Source organism: Typopeltis vanoorti, chromosome 1, assembly GCF_054136105.1.
Source record: "Typopeltis vanoorti isolate ZY-2024b chromosome 1, IOZ_Tvanoo_1.0, whole genome shotgun sequence".
Lineage (NCBI taxonomy): Eukaryota > Metazoa > Arthropoda > Arachnida > Uropygi > Thelyphonidae > Typopeltis > Typopeltis vanoorti.
The window spans coordinates 12,353,531-12,370,076 of NC_143549.1; the positions used below are offsets into that span (position 1 = coordinate 12,353,531).

At 33.0% G+C, this 16,546-nt stretch overlaps 1 protein-coding gene across 4 annotated transcripts in view; it reads right to left on the reverse strand.

The window, feature by feature from the left end:
- The window catches only part of LOC150109791 (uncharacterized), a 342,753-nt gene that overhangs the window by 26,087 nt on the left and 300,120 nt on the right, over positions 1 to 16,546 (reverse strand). For 3 of the 4 annotated variants that reach the window (XM_090411378.1, XM_090411294.1, XM_090411217.1), the window contains one exon: positions 14,427 to 14,658. In XM_090411378.1, the coding sequence (XP_090267504.1) occupies positions 14,427 to 14,658 (232 nt within the window). Of the gene's footprint in view, positions 1 to 14,426; positions 14,659 to 16,546 lie in introns of those variants that run through there. The other variant, XM_090411453.1, reaches the window with a different exon arrangement.

Sequence of the window (16,546 nt, forward strand, 5' to 3'; positions counted from 1 at the left end):
AGTTGTCAATAATTCATCTGAGAAAATATTTGCTTGCATATACATGATGAACCAAATACAGATAGAATAGCTACTGAAACTTTTTTTTCATTTCTATAAATGTTGAAGGAATCGATGCCCAACATTGTTATAATTTGATTTTGATATCTTTATCTAGTTCCTTGCACATTTCTTTAAATTTATTAGTCCTTGAACTTTGAACTTTTGAATTCAATCAACTCTGTTTCTAAACAGAATTGATTGAATTGATTTTGATTTTGTTCAAAATTAATTTTGTTTCATCAAAGTCCTCTGGATTAATTATGAAATTAAATATATCTCCATGCATAGTCATATTTGGAAATTCCAATTTTAGATTTTCAATTGGCTCTTGACAATTGTTCATGAATATTTTTACTGTGGGAAAATATTTAAATTGTGATCGCTTAATGTCCTTTCTCAACAAAATGAGTTTATTCACAAAACTTTTCCATTCTTGATGCATATATAAGATAGTAAAATTTTTACCCTGCAGGCAAATATTCTAATCATTGAAATAATTCATTATATTAGTTAATAGCCCAAGATTCATTAACCAAATATGATTATCAAGTTGTGGAAAATTTTCACCTTATTCATTTAAAAATATTTTAATTTCATCCATACAGCCTACAAATGTATAAAATTTTGCCTCTGCTTAACCATCAAACTTCTGAATCTAACAACAGATCGCCATATTCTGAGTCCATATCTTTCCAATAAGAAGTTGAATCATTTGTACGTGAGAGCTGAATGTGCTTTGATTAAATTTATTATTTTTACTGCAATATTCATAACTTTAATTGTTTTGCACATGCTTTAGCACTCAGACGTTTTCATGAATTATACAATGAAATGATAAAATTGGATGACAAATTTCATTTTAAAAAAGTTTTATAAATCCAATCTTTTTGCAATGCATGGCTAGGACACTGTCAGTCATTACAGATAAGTGTTTCTTTAAGTATAAGTATAATCAGGACCTTCCTTCACCAAAATCTGTGAAATCCATAGAGTTTTGAAAAATATCAGATCCTTTAGTAGTACCAAATTCTTTTTTGATTTGTTGTGATTTATTTGAGCCATAATGAGCTACTATTGCCAACCAAGCAATACTAAAAATATCACATGACAATAGATCATTTCTCAACAATATTGTTTGACATTGTTGACTTTACATTGTGAACAGTATAAGCTGATAAAGACATTTCTTTAATTCTCTTAATTATATGGTTTTGCTTCTTAAAATCTTTAAAATTCCTCAGCACAGTCAAAAGTATTTTTCAGAAAATTACAATCTGTAAAAGGCTTTTAATAAAGGATGGATGCAATAAAGCCAGCTTTTGTTGGACACTGGTCCTGATTATACTTATACTTCAGTTATACATTGTTTTATATATGTATGCTGATCTTTCTTCCATGCTAAATTTGCCCATTGAACTCAGATGCTTGGTTTCATAATGACTCAATATTGTAAGTTTGACTTGTTTGTGAGTTTGACTTTGACGCTTTGCATGCATAAACTACACACAACCTTATCGAAGTTTTCCACAACTCCATGCTTTTATTTCCACACAGCTTGAAAATTCCTAGATTTCTTTTTTCTTTGGTTCTAATATGGCTAAAAAATCATGATGTCATCTGCATACAACATTGTCCAAGGTGCATCTTCTCTCATCTCTTCCGTCACGACCTCCATCACAATATTAAAACAGGAATGGACTTAATGTTAACCCTTGATGCAAACCAACTGTCACTTGAAAGCTTTCTGTCTCTCCCAGACAGGGCCGAACTCTTGTCTTCACATTTCTGTACATCTCCTGCACTATCCTGACATATTTCTTTGGTACCTTCTAGAATCTCCCTCAGACACTTCCAGATTTCTTGCCTTGTCACTCTATCCTATGCTTTCTCCAGAGCAATAAACATTTATATTTAATATATCATTATTTATATTTAATAACTGTATTAAATATAAATAAAGACACAAAAAGAATCAACTTATTTGCTTTTTTTAATTTTAAAAATGTAGATTCTAATCATACTTTCGGCAGGTCACCCCCAAATGTTTTTGTGGGTCACTCACTAATTCTTGGCTCATACATTGCTGACCCTTACCCTAAGTCATTTTCCTAACATATGACAACAGACACTTGTTTTGCTAATCTTCCTCTTCCATTCTTTTTTAAGTGAATGTTCTTACTTTAGCTCTGCATATTCCAGAATGCTAACAATTATCTGCCAATGATGTCATATATTTTATTTCTAATGTTAGCTGTCTGATCCATAATTTAAATTTGGTTTGAACACTGTTTTGTATAGACATAGTTAATGTTTTTACGGACTCTCTTCTCCCTTATTGTATACAAAATTATTCTTTTGACCCCATACCATATCAACTTTGCTAATTTGCCATGAAAGTGTATCATCATCATCATCAAATTCTTGACATGTACACTCAAGGGGTGTACAGGATATGATAGTACTACATGAAAAATCTACATCATTACTAACTTCCTTTATATAATTTTCCTAACTTCCTTTATATAATTTTCCTCCAAATCAATCCGTTACCTGTCAAGACTCCAACATTCTCAGATCTTATATTTCTGTCTTCTAAGGCACTTTTTACTGTATCACTCCAGCTATATCTTGATCTTCTTCTGGGTCTTTTTCCTGCCAACCTGACAGAGAACACTTGTTTTGCTAATCTTTCCTCGCCCATTCTGTTTAAGTGATCACACCATCTGAGATTAGTTCTGCTAACACATTCCTGGATGTTAACAGTGTCAAGTTCTTTTCTAATATCCTCGTTTTAAATAGGATATTGCCATTGATACAATCTGTTCATGGCTCTAATCTTTCTCAGGATTCTCATATCTGTGGTCTAGTCTTTGGTCAAGTGTTTTATTTCTAACTCATCTCTCATATCCATAAGTTAAAATTGGTTTTGAACACTCTTGTATACAGCTATTTAGTGTGATGACTGATTTCTCTCTTATTCCATATAAATTTCTTCAGTTGACTTTTTACCATATCAGCTTTGTTAATTCCATTGTCTATTTACATATTTAATTTACCATCTTAACTAAAAATTGTGTCTAAGTAGCTAAAATGTTTACTCTTGTCTATAGGTTCTCCATTCACGATGCAATTGATATTTTTAATGTTTCTGCCTATTTTCATTGTCTTTATCTTGTTATTGCTGATTTTCATACCAAATTTATTACAACAGTTATTCAATTTAGTCAGGGAATCTTGGAGACTTTTACTGGTTTTATTAAAAGTATAACATCATCTGCATAAAGTAAAGAGCTGAGATTAACATCTCCAGTTTTGATATCATGTTTAATACCACTCTCCTTCATAATGTGATCCATATAGATAATGAATAACAGAGGTAATAATGTACATCCTTGTCTGACACCAGATTTAACATTAAACCATTTTCCTGTACTTCCTTTAATTCTAACTGCTGGCCTACAACTCAAATAAAAATGAAGTATTGCTTGATATAATGCCTCACTGATGCGATACAACCGTAGCATTTTGTATATGAGCACCTTCTCATATATGTTTTCCAGATCTACAAGTCTTAAATATAGATCTTTGTTATATTCCTGTGATTTCTCAACTGTTAGTTGTAAAATGAAAATCGGATCCTGACAGCTCTATTTGGCCTGAATCTAGCTTGTTCTTCACCAAGCTTCGCTTCCATAAATCTTACCACTCAGTAGAGAAATGTCTCTGTAATTCTCACATTCATTTTTATTTTCCTTTTTATATATTGGTATTATGAGAGCTCTCCAATCATTTGGAATTCATTCCTCTGTTCAGGCCTTCTGAACTATGCAGTGCAGCCATTGTGGGACTTTTATACCTCCATACTTGAGTATTTCTAGTCGTTATTGTCTACTCCAGCTATCTTTCCACATTTCTGGCTTTTGATGGCTTTTTCTACTTCAATATGGATATGTATTCCTGATTGCATGCCTTTTGAGTTTTTTTTTTTACCACTGTACTGTCACTTTTTGTTTCATTTAGCAATTTTTTGAAGTAATTACTCCATACATCAAGGATATCTTTTTCTGCTGTTTTCATGTCACCTTTATGATTTCTAATTCCTTTTACAGCACTCTTTTCTCCATTTCTGAGCTTCTTCAACAATCTCCAGAATATCTTGCCACTAACTTCCTATTGACAATTATCCCTCCAAATTAATCTCTTATCTTTCAAGATAAGAGATTAAGTTGGAGGGACGAGTACCTATTATTATCCATATTATCTGCTATTATCACATCTTATATTTCTCGTGTGTGTGTATCAATCCACCTAGATCTTATTCTTCCTCTGGGTCTTTCTCCTTCCATCCTGGCAAAAAGGACGTGTTTTGGATGATAACAATGAATACTAACAATGCCAAGCTCTTTCCTAACATCCTCATTTTTAATGTACTGCCATCTCTTCACTCTTCAAATCTTTCTCAGAACTTCATATCTGTATTTTCCAGTCTTTGATTCAGTTTTATTTCTAACCCATCTCCCAGATCCATAAGTTAAAATTGGTTTGATCACCATATTGTATACAGCTAGTTTAGTGTTTTAACTAATTTGATTGTTAATCTGAATTCATTTTTCAAATGAATAAGCATAGGTTGTGCAGAAGGAATGGTGTGAAGTTTGCAGGAGACCTCTGGACTGAATTTGAATGGAAGGACTTATATATGTTATGGATAAATTGTACCTAAATGGATTTGGAGTAAGGTGTTTCAAGAATGTATTGTTCACTGAGAGCATGGAAATGCCAAGTCAGGAAAAGTGAATATTAGTGTCATTGCATTAGGTGTGTGAAGACTCCAGTGATGGAAGTGAATGCAAGAATTATCAAAAAGTTCAGAATCTAGTCTTCTCTCAAGTGAGAAATTCAAATAAGGTAGTCACTACAAGTTTTAAAATAGTTAAGAGCCAAATGGAATGATATAATTTATGTATTATAATACTAGATATATCAAGAATAAGATGGGGAAGTTTTTGGCATTTGTTGCTGCTCATGCAAAAAGTGATTGGCATTAGTGAGACTTGGCTGACAGTAAATCATAAGTTACAGTAGAGAATGTGAGCAATATAGTTTTTCAGGGAAGATAGAGAAAATAGGATTTGGGTGAGAAGTTTAGAAAGAGGCAATTTGTGTGTGTGTGTGTGTGTGTGTGTGTGTAGCAGGTCATTTGAAGCAGAATATAAAGTTGGTTACTACTAACAGGACCAGGAGGGAGGGATGAGATGATATGGAATATATGCAACAATAAATTAGCACAATGAGTGTAGGTCAAGTAATTATCATGAAGGACTTCAAATATGAAACATAGATTGGAAGAAGGTAAGATTTCAACAAATATCAATCAATCAATCACGGCCAGAAATAGTAGGTTAAAGTAGGGTGCTCTATAGAAGATTAAAAATTTTCTTATGTATTCGTATGTTGAAATTTAAACAATAAACACAAACATAAGGTTTGTGTTATCATTCAGTTTTTATTATCTGTTATTTCTTTATGATAAAGTGGCATGGAATGTATAACGTAACAGAGGAAAAATCCTGACTGCAGAAAAAAAAAAAACATTTTATTTGCTTTTTTTTAATAACAGTGATTACATGCATGGCAATCAACAGTAAAATAAAATTTCACAGAAACCATTTTTTTTTGAGAAATTGACAGAACTGTATTTCTCAGTTTCTCTCATCCGACAGGATTGTTTGATAGCACAAACTTTCTCTTTGACATAATTTGACTAAAAAATATCAATGCAGAATCTTTTTTTAGCCTCCATAGCCCAGTCAGTTTCAGTGATGCACTTCGGTTGGAAAGACTTGTTCAGATCTCATCTGTGATGCAATGCTAACCCTTATAAGGGTTTTTCAAATGAAAGTGAGTTAGCTGGCCTCATATGATGGTGGCAGGGCTGCCCCTCCCAGAAACTGTTGCATCCTGCAAACAACACATGAACACAATTGACAACTATGACATATGCAATGCAGATAGGATTAACTATTCTATCAGGCATTAATTAGATTTCAAAGAAGCCAGGTTAAAAAGAATCCAGGTTTTCTCTTGCATATTTCCCCTTGTAGTCATGCTCAATGATAGGCTGTTGATCTTGACTACATGGGGAAAATGGATTCTTTTCTTATGAATTATCCTGTAATTAATGTTGAACAAATTGAAGATAATTTATATGCAGTTTTTTCACTGCACATGCACAATGGAACAGTAAGAAACATTTCATGCCAAATTTTTGGAGGACATAACAACAGCAGCATGCATGGATGAGAAATTTGGCTTAGACTGGAAATATTAAATTTTTAAGAATTTTGAAGCCTTTCAAGAAAATACACTAGCAGAAAAATGAAAATATGGGTTGCTCGAGAGGAAATGCTCCACTGCTTTATCATATGGAATTATTCGCTGCTCCTACCACACACAAACTAATGAAAGGGTGATTGATGTATAATTAGTAATCCATCAACAAGAACTCTCAGGGGACCCTGTAACCCCTAGAGTGCGCGTCCCTGGGTCGCGGATAGGGGAGCCCACCATGTGTGTGTGTACATGCGCGTGCGTGTGTGTGTGTATATATATATATATATATGGTGGGGTGGTCCGAATATACTGAATAAGGGCTCGTGGACCAACAGGGCCATAAGGGGCAATCATCTTGATTGTAAGGGAAGCGGCACTCCCATGGACCCCTAGCTGGATCTATCCTCTCCTTCTTCTACTTTGAGGAAGACCCACTTACTTTAATCTTTCCTATAAGGCCTTATCAGCCAACTCTTCTTACTTATAAAGTAAGAAGAGTTATGACCCTTGTGCTATTAGAGTACTCGAGGGCCATGGGGTCTTTTCATTTCTGGCCTTACAACTATGTCCTCTCTATAAACCTTACTATATTTCTTCTATAATCTACCCTTTCCCCTTCAATATACTCTATTCCTCCTATGGGTTTAAATTCGGAAGAAGGCGAGTTCAGAAGCCTTAATGTAGCAGCCCTACCACTGAACTATTTCATCGTCAGGCTAGTCCCCTGACATGGAGAACATAACCATACTTGTAAGCTGACAGAAAAAGATAATCGGATTGAATCTATGGGAAACGACCCTGGAATGGAAAAGGGAAAACGAAAATGGAAACGACAAAATATAATACACATAGCAAACTGGAATGTAAGAGGAATAGCATATAAAGAAATAGAATTAGACCAGTTATTAAATGAAAGAAATTTTAAAATAGCAGTAATCACTGAAACAAAAAAGAACTATGAGAACTGAAAATTAATGTGATATACAGTGGAGTCGACAGAGACCAAAGAGCACAAGCAGGAGTCATGATTTGGATTCATAACTCCCTTTCAAAACAGTTAAAACATTATAAATTATGGAATGAAAGAATAATAGAAGCTAGAATAAAAATAGATAGAGGCTATTTAACAATAATTGGTTTATATGCCCCAGAAGAAGGAAGAGAACAGGATAATATTGATTTTTATAATCAGCTACAAAACATATATAATAAAATAAATAAAAATGATTACATAATTTTAGCAGGAGACTTAAATGCAAGAATTGGAAACACAAAAATTAATAATAATATAGGAATACATGGAGAACACACTCTAAACAGAAATGGTAAAAAATTGATTGACTTTGTAGTTTATAATAACCTAAAAATAATGAATTCCTTCTATAAACATAAAGACATACATAAATATACTTGGGCAGCAAGAGGATGGAAATCAATATTAGATTACTTCATATTAAATGAAAAGACATAAAAATTTTCACTAGATGTTAGAGTTCACAGAGGATATGAAATAAGCAGTGACCACTTCCTTGTTAAAATAAAATTAAGATTACCACTTAAATGGCTACAAGTAACAAGAACAGAAAGAAAAATTGAAACATTTGTTTATAAAACTAGACTACTGAATGACACAAATGTACAATGGCTATATGAACAAAGAATTAACCAGTATCTAGATAAAATAAAACAAAATGAAGAAATAGAAAGAGAATGGCTTAATATAAAAACGATACTAAATGCAGCAGCAAATGAAAGCTTAGGAAAGACCAAAAAATCCAATAAAAGAAAAAAACTGAAGATCTGGGATGATACAATCAAAGAAATAATCAAAAAGAAAAAAGAAGCCTATCACAAATGGTTAAGCAGTAAAAGATTAGAAGATGAAATAGAATATAAAAGAATAAGAGCCATAGCTAAAAGAGAAGTCAGAAAAAGACAGAGAATCATGGAATAAATTTGTTTCTAATTTAGAACATGATTTATATAAAATAAGACCCAATGTATATAAGATTTTGAAACACCTAAATGCAGATACCAAAGAAAACATAAAATTAAACACTGAATTGAAATTAGAAGAATTTCTAAATTTTCTAAATTACTACACAGAACTGTGGACAGACAAATATTTTAAAAAAGACAACTGGCAAACAATTAACGAAAATGAAATAACTGAAGAAGAATTAGAAATCAGCCTGAAAGAAACAAGAAACGGAAAATCACCTGGAGAAGATAAGCTAGGTTCAGAACTATATAAATATGCAGGAACAAGATTCAAAGGAAGACTTATTATTTTTAAATAAAATTTACTCAACTTTTATCCCCCCAATAGAATGGAAAAAAGCAATTGTGATTCCTATCTTTAAGAAAGGTAATAGAGATGACCCTAAAAACTATAGAGGTATCAGTATACTAAATTCATGTTACAAAATATACAACAGAATCTTAAAATAACAAACTAATGAAATATTCCAAAAACTTTATTCTAGAGGTACAAAATGGATTTAGAAAAGGATGATCATGTATAGACCCAGCCTTCTGCCTAAAATTAATAATAGAGAAAAGAAGAGAATATAATTTAGAAACACATATTGCATTTATTGACTTTGAAAAAGCATTTGACAAAGTTAAAAGAAACATATTATTTAACATATTAAAAGAAAGACAAATACCAAATAATATCCTAAAAGCTGTCACAAGTATATACGAAAGTAATCAAATACAAATAAGATTAAATCATGAGCTATCATATACGAGAGAGATAAACCAAGGGGTCCGACAGGGATGTCCCCTCTCAGCAACTCTTTTTAATATCTACTTAAATGAAATAATAATAAAATGGAGTAAAAATTTACATCAAGGAATTAAACTTTCACCTACAGTTAACTTAAACACTCTCCTCTTTGCAGACGACCAAATAATAATTACAAATTCTGAAGATAACTTACAGAAAGCTATTTTAAATCTAAATGAGATATCCAAAGATTATGGTATGATAATATCAATGGAAAAATCAAAAACTATGGCCTTTAAAGGACAAGATCCAGGAAGAACTAAAATAGTATTAGATAACAAGATCTTAGAACAGGTGAATTCATTTAACTACCTAGGATGTATGATCACATATGAAAATGAAAAAGATATAAACATAAAAATTGCAAAATATTTAAAAATAACAGGTGTAATTAACTCTATATTTAAACCAAACCTAGTTCAAAAACAAACCAGGCTAAAAGTATACAATACATTAGCCCTACCGGTCTTAATGTATGGAAGTGAAATCTGGACAATAAAACAAAAAGACAAACAAAGATTAACAACAGCAGAAATGAAGTTTATGAGAAAAACTGCAAAGTATACCCTATTTGATCACAAAAGAAACGAAGATATTATGAAAGAATTAAACCAAGAACCAGTAATTGAAAAAATTAAAAAATATAAACATAGATGGATGGAACACGTTCAAAGAATGAAAACAGAAAGATTACCAAAACAAGCCTTAAAGTACAAGCCATTAAGAAAAAGAAAACCAGGATGTCCTCTTAAACGATTCAACGATGACTTCTAAGGCTGGAACAGGCCATATGAGAAAGAAGGAGAAAAAGAGTGAAGAAACAGAAGACAAACAAGTTGTGAAAATCATACATTTAAACTTAAATGTTGTTTAGAATTCATGTCAGCTAATTGCTTCAAGAAAATTAGTGATGACAAGTAAAAACTGTTTAAAACATTAATATTGATATAAATGAGACATTCAATCAAGTAATACAGTCCATATTTGTGTCAAGTCAGCAGTTACAATTGAAGTTGTCACAGGAAACTGGTTTTATGTTAAATCAGTTATGATTTAACATAAAACCAATATTCTCCACTGTTATTCCTCATCTATATGTATTATGCTATGAAGGAAAGTGACATTAAACTTTATGGAAATGTTAATTTCAACTCATTAATTTATACTAATGATATTATTTTCCTAAATAAATCCTATATAAAGTCTACAGGATTCCCTAACAAAATTGAATAACTGCCATAATAAATTTGGTATAAAAATCAGCAATAAAAATACAGACTATGAAAATAGGCAGAACATTGAAAACATCAGCTACATCCTGAATAGAGAACAAGAGATATATATAAAACAATAAAGTGAACACTTCAGCTATTTAGACATGATTTTTAGTGAAGATGGTAAATTTAATACACAAATAGACAACAGAATTAGCAAAGCTGGTAAAGTAAGAAGTCAAATAAATAAATTTATATGGAATAAGAGAAAAATTAGTCCAAACACCATATTGCATACAAGATGGTATTCAAACCATTTTAACTTATGGATCTGAGAACTGAGTAAGAAATAAAACACTTGATCCAATACTAGAGACCACAGATGTTAGAGTTCTGAGAAAGATTAGGGAAGTGAATAGATGGTATTAATAGCAGTATCATATTAAAAATTAGGATATTAGGAAAGAACTTGAAATTGTTAGCATTCAGGAATGTGTTAGCAGAGCTCATCTCAGATGTCACTTAAACAGAATGAAAACAAGAAGAGGAAGTGTTCTTAGCCTTTTTCTGTCTGGCAGTGTTGTCAGGCAGGAAAAAAATCCAGAGGAAGACCAGAAGCTAGGTGGACCAAGAAGTACCTTAGAAGACTGAAATATAAGATCTGATAATGACGGAGTCCTGATGGATAACAGATTAATTTGGAGGAAAGTTAGTAATTTTTTTTGTGCAATTATAATATCCTGTACACCCACCTGAGACTGCATATTAGGAATCTGATGACAATAAAAAAACGTGGTATCTGACTTGATTCCAGATATTGTTAACAACATTAGGCTTGACATCGGCAACATCCTTATTTAGTTTTACTCCTTGAAAGTGATCTTTCTTCTGACCAGTTTGTTCCTAAGAATCTATGGAAACATAGTGATGACTGTCTTTCCATAGAAAAATCACTAGCGCAAACAAAGGCAATGCTGTGGTCATCACTACAAATGAATATAATTAAAAAGTGGAATGTTATGCTCAGAGACTGCTCTAGTTATATTCTTTTAGATAATTATCCTACCAATTTTATGGTTAAAACAAAAGGTTTACTCAAAAAAAGTACTTGGTCTTCTGAAATTGCTAAAAAATTTAATACATTTTGCTTACATACCCTCCTCATCCCTATATGCAGATTACCAAAAGCCTACAAACCTAATAATCCTCTCACTGATTCCCAAACAATTAGCAAAATCTGTTACTTCCCTCACTGGTAATTACATTAAAAGTTATACTCATTATTAGAGAATTAAAGGTTCTCTCTCTATTAAAAATTTAATCTTAATAAATTCTGATATCAATATTCTTTTGAATGATCACATTACCCCTCCCCCTCTCCACATCACCTATGAGTTTTTCATCCATGCAGGATATTTTCTTTTCGAAGAACAAAATATACAAGATAGAAGGTACTGTAGTTGGTTCTTGCCTTTCCAATTTTTACTTATTTTTGAAAACATTCTGTCTTGCTAAGAGATGAAGAGATATCGATGATGTGATCTCAGTTTGGCCTCATGGCTTAGACACATTAGAGACATACCCTCCTCAACAGTCCAGGAATCTGTTTTATCATGGAAAGGGAGATTAGTAATATTCCATCCTTTCTGAACACACCTTAATACTGTCTTCCAGATGGTAACCTCTCTTTACAACATAACTTATTAACACAGTCAGATATATTATTCACAAACTTTCTCATCATTTCCACTCTCTTCTAGTAATATGCTATATCTAGCAGTAAAAGTCGAATGGACATCAGTCTGTCTCTTTCAATATGGCATTCCTCATATCTGAATTTAGCCATGTGTACTAAATCTGACCTAAAGTAAGACCAAGATCTAGATGAAATGAGTCAGGTGTCTCAGAAGAATGAAAGATAAGATCTGACAATAACAGAGTCCTATTTATCATAATATTATTATTATTAAGTATAATTTCTGGGAAATTCCCATGCTACTCCTCTTAAACACTATTAATATAATTAACGGCTATTTTAGCCTGTTTTTGTTTAGGAGTGTCCCTTATATTTAATACATTGGCTAACATAACTCAAAAGGGGTATATATATATTTTAGGGCATTATGGGCGATGTTTTTTCGTGTTCAGATATTCTGGAATGGGAATATTGCAATCCCTGAAGTGCTCTTGTAGTCTAGTCCATAACGACCTAATTGTAGAGCCCGTGTAGGTGACGTCACAGTCTTTTTGACAAGGAAATTTGTAGACACTCATAATGAATTATTCAAACACCACAACGTAGTCTACAAATTTCCTTGTCAAAAAGACTGTGACGTCACCTACACGGGCTCTACAATTAGGTCGTTATGGACTAGACTACAAGAGCACTTCAGGGATTGCAATATTCCCATTCCAGAATATCTGAACACGAAAAAACATCGCAACATCAAAAAGAAAAACAAACCACAAAATACAGGGAAGACTGAAATTGCAGCTCACGCCCTTGAACTAAAATACATCCCCCAAATTGACAAAGCCATAATTATTGACAAACAAGAAAACGAAACGATGCTTAGAATATCTGAAACTATTGCCATAAAATGCGATGGTAATTCTATCAACGTCCACCACTCCTACCTAATTTCCGAATGTTGGACGTTCCAAAACTTACAAATTAAGCCACGCCTCCGGCCATTTAGCGACAACAAATGCCCAAATTTGGCAGATACATCTTGCAGCCTTGACATAGCCCTACAGTCATTCCCACAAAGTCCCGACGATAGTCAGGCGATGACCGAAACGGTCCACACCCCGTAAACCCTTGCCCCAGTTTCCACATAAGGATACCCTTCCCCTTCTTCCCCCCCCCTCTCCCCACAACAAAATAATATATATATTTATATATATATTATTAATAGTAACCCGGGTTCCCAAACTTATTTCCCGTGTCTCAAGTACATCCCCATGTTCTTTCCCTCTCTTCCCCCCCCTTCAACAAGAGCTTGGATTTAGAAGGCATCTTTAAACCAAAATCAAGGTATGTACATAATCTTTCCACATTTTTTATTCTGCCATAATTGCCTTCTATACTCGCCCATAATGCCCTAAAATATATATATACCCCTTTTGAGTTATGTTAGCCAATGTATTAAATATAAGGGATACTCCTAAACAAAAACAGGCTAAAATAGCCGTTAATTATATTAATAATAATTATTATTATTATTAGACACCTCCAGGGAATCCAAAGACTCATCGAGGGAGAGTGTGCCAACAGCATTGAACGATTGGTCCCCTTCCAACTACTAACCACACTCAAACTTACTTAACTGAGCCATTAGTAGCAGAGGCTCTACCAATCGACCAACACTTCCTGTGGAAACATATTAGGAATTTGATAATAATGGTTGGAATGCTATAAACATTTCAAAAAATATAAACAAATCATAATTCCTCAAAAATTAATCTGTATTCATGGAGATTATTCTCCAGTGTAGATGTTTCATGAAGTAGCATGTGATTTCTGTGGTCTAAAAAAAATTAAATTATGAAAGGCACTCAGCAGCATTCCTGCATTAGAGGAGAAATATTTTTTCTGAAACATGGGAATGATAAATGAGTGATGCCAACAGTTTAAATGTGGATAGTCTGGTGCCAATAATGCAGAAAGGTTTGGCTGGCTAAGAATTTAAACTGTTCAGGAGAAGACAGCTGCCATTTCAATGCAACAGACTTGTAACACCAAACGTTGATGATCTGTGCATTTTATCTCATTTATAACCATGACTGCAGACAATATATTATATATTTTGCTGTATATTAAAAAACCTCCCAGATAAGTTTTATGGATTGCAAATTTTCAATAAATAAAAATACTCCGGTGTTTGCATCTAAATATATTTGTCCTACATAGCTTATTCAAATGTTAGATATTTCATGACAATTTCAATCTCACATTTAAGACTAAAAAAAAGAGTAGAAGGTAGAAAAAGAGGAGTTATCCTCCACATCCATTCTTTTTTTTTTTTGAAAGCATACGAACTTACCAGATAACTTCCTGAAAGAGTATTCTTTTTTACAAAGTTTAGCTAGTCCACATATTAAAACTATATAATTATTCTCTACAGTTCTCCGAAAATCTCTGAATGATGTTCTTTTATATGACATATGAACTAATAAACAAATTCCTCTTCTTAAGCATTCAAGGTGTACAGGATTTTGATCTACATCATAATTCTGAAGCTGCTTCAGCAGGCTGGTGATCATCACTGGTAGCCACTAAAAATAATGATTAAATTATACCAAATTCAGTAGTTATGCAATAACACATGTTAATTATAGATTTATGGAAGGAAGTGTATTTAAACAACTTAATTGTTTAAACACACTTAAACAATTAAGTGTGTTTAAACACTTAAACAATTAAGTGTGTTTAATTAAGCACACGAAGATGGTATGAGAGAGCGAACAAAATGTTTTTACTCTAAGCGTAAATGATTGTAATGAATGAACGAACATTTGTTTTTCAACATGACACATTTCTTCCAATGTGCTTTAATCTTACCTCGAAAGAAACTCATATCTTCATGTTACACATCAAAAAAAAAGTTCTCTACATCAAAAATGACATTGAGTACCTACTATCACATAATGGGTACTAGCCAGGTATTCAAATATGAAATGATATGCTGTCCTTTATTGTGACATACCTAAAACAGTGCAGTGTATCTAGAGATCAATCTTCTATTAACATTACTGTGGGCATTGCCTAATATTACTCTGAATGTGGTAGATGATGAAAAGATAATATCACCTAATTAAGAATCATCTTCAAGAGTAAAGGTTCTGGCATCTGCCTCTCAAATTTTCTAATATGCAGTGGAAGTGACATTATTCAAGGATATGCCAAACATATGAAAACCCAAAGCATTCCCCAACTTTGAGGATACAGCAGTAAAGCAGTTCCATAGGTGTGCATTATGTGCCAGCTGTCCTATGGACAGCTAGCACATAATCCAGCTGTCACTTACACTCTCTCAGATCACATCTGGAGGAAGGCTGTATAATAGTATGTGGGGAAACACTGTCGATGTCAGTTACAGCATGGAGACAGGATGCTCTGTATGGGTGACATCTTCAAGAGTCTATTGCATTCACTACATGTTCTTCTGTTTTTTCTTTTCACCTCTTACTTAAATACCATTATGATGACTGTTGATAGTGCACTGCCTTCAAAATCAACATGTGGTGAATTCCAAAGAATGAAGCTTATGTACACAGTATGCCCATTAAGAAATGAGACAATTATTATATCAAAACAAAGAATTATATTTGGAATTGTCAATTACACAGATTCAAAATAATCTCCCTCTTCTCTCCAACTTCACACAATGTTTACATCTGTAGTACAGGTGTTTGAAGGTATGGTGGAAGTCCTGAATAGAAACCTCCTTCAGTGTTTGGATCACACTGCATTGGATCTCCTCAATGTCACTGAAGTGCTCCCCTTTCAAGGCACACTTCATCTTTGGGAAGAAGAAAATGTGAGAGCCAAATCTGGCAAAAACAGGGGGGGGGGAGATGTTCTATTACACAGATTGACTTCGAAGCCAGAATCTGCTTCACAGGTAGTGCACAGGCATACAGATGTTGCATTACTCCTAAATAATGCTGACTGTTTGCTGTGGTGTCCTCAGGAACATATTCACAGTGTATAATTCCAGCAGTGTCTAAAAACACAACGACCATTGTCTTGACATGTGATTTTTGTAACCTGACTTTCTTCTGCCAGGGGAGAATACATTTCATGCCATTCCATGATCTGGCAGCCATCACCATAAACTTTTTTTTAGGTCTTGGTACATTTCTATTAGAAGTTTTTCCTAATTTACAGTAAAATTTTATCATAGCTCTTTGCTCCATGACAAAACTTCTGACATGCTCCACTTACACACACTCTTACTTCAATGGTTACCACACAAAAACTGCTGTGTCAAACAACTCAAAAGTTGCACCTGTGATAAGAATACGGTCAAAAAAAAAAAAAAATATATATATATATAATAAGAATAGTGGTCAAAACTATAAACACGTTTGTTACTTTTATTCAAAGGGCTGCCCTGTAAAAAATCAATCTCATTACTTAACAAACACACTGTGTATAAAA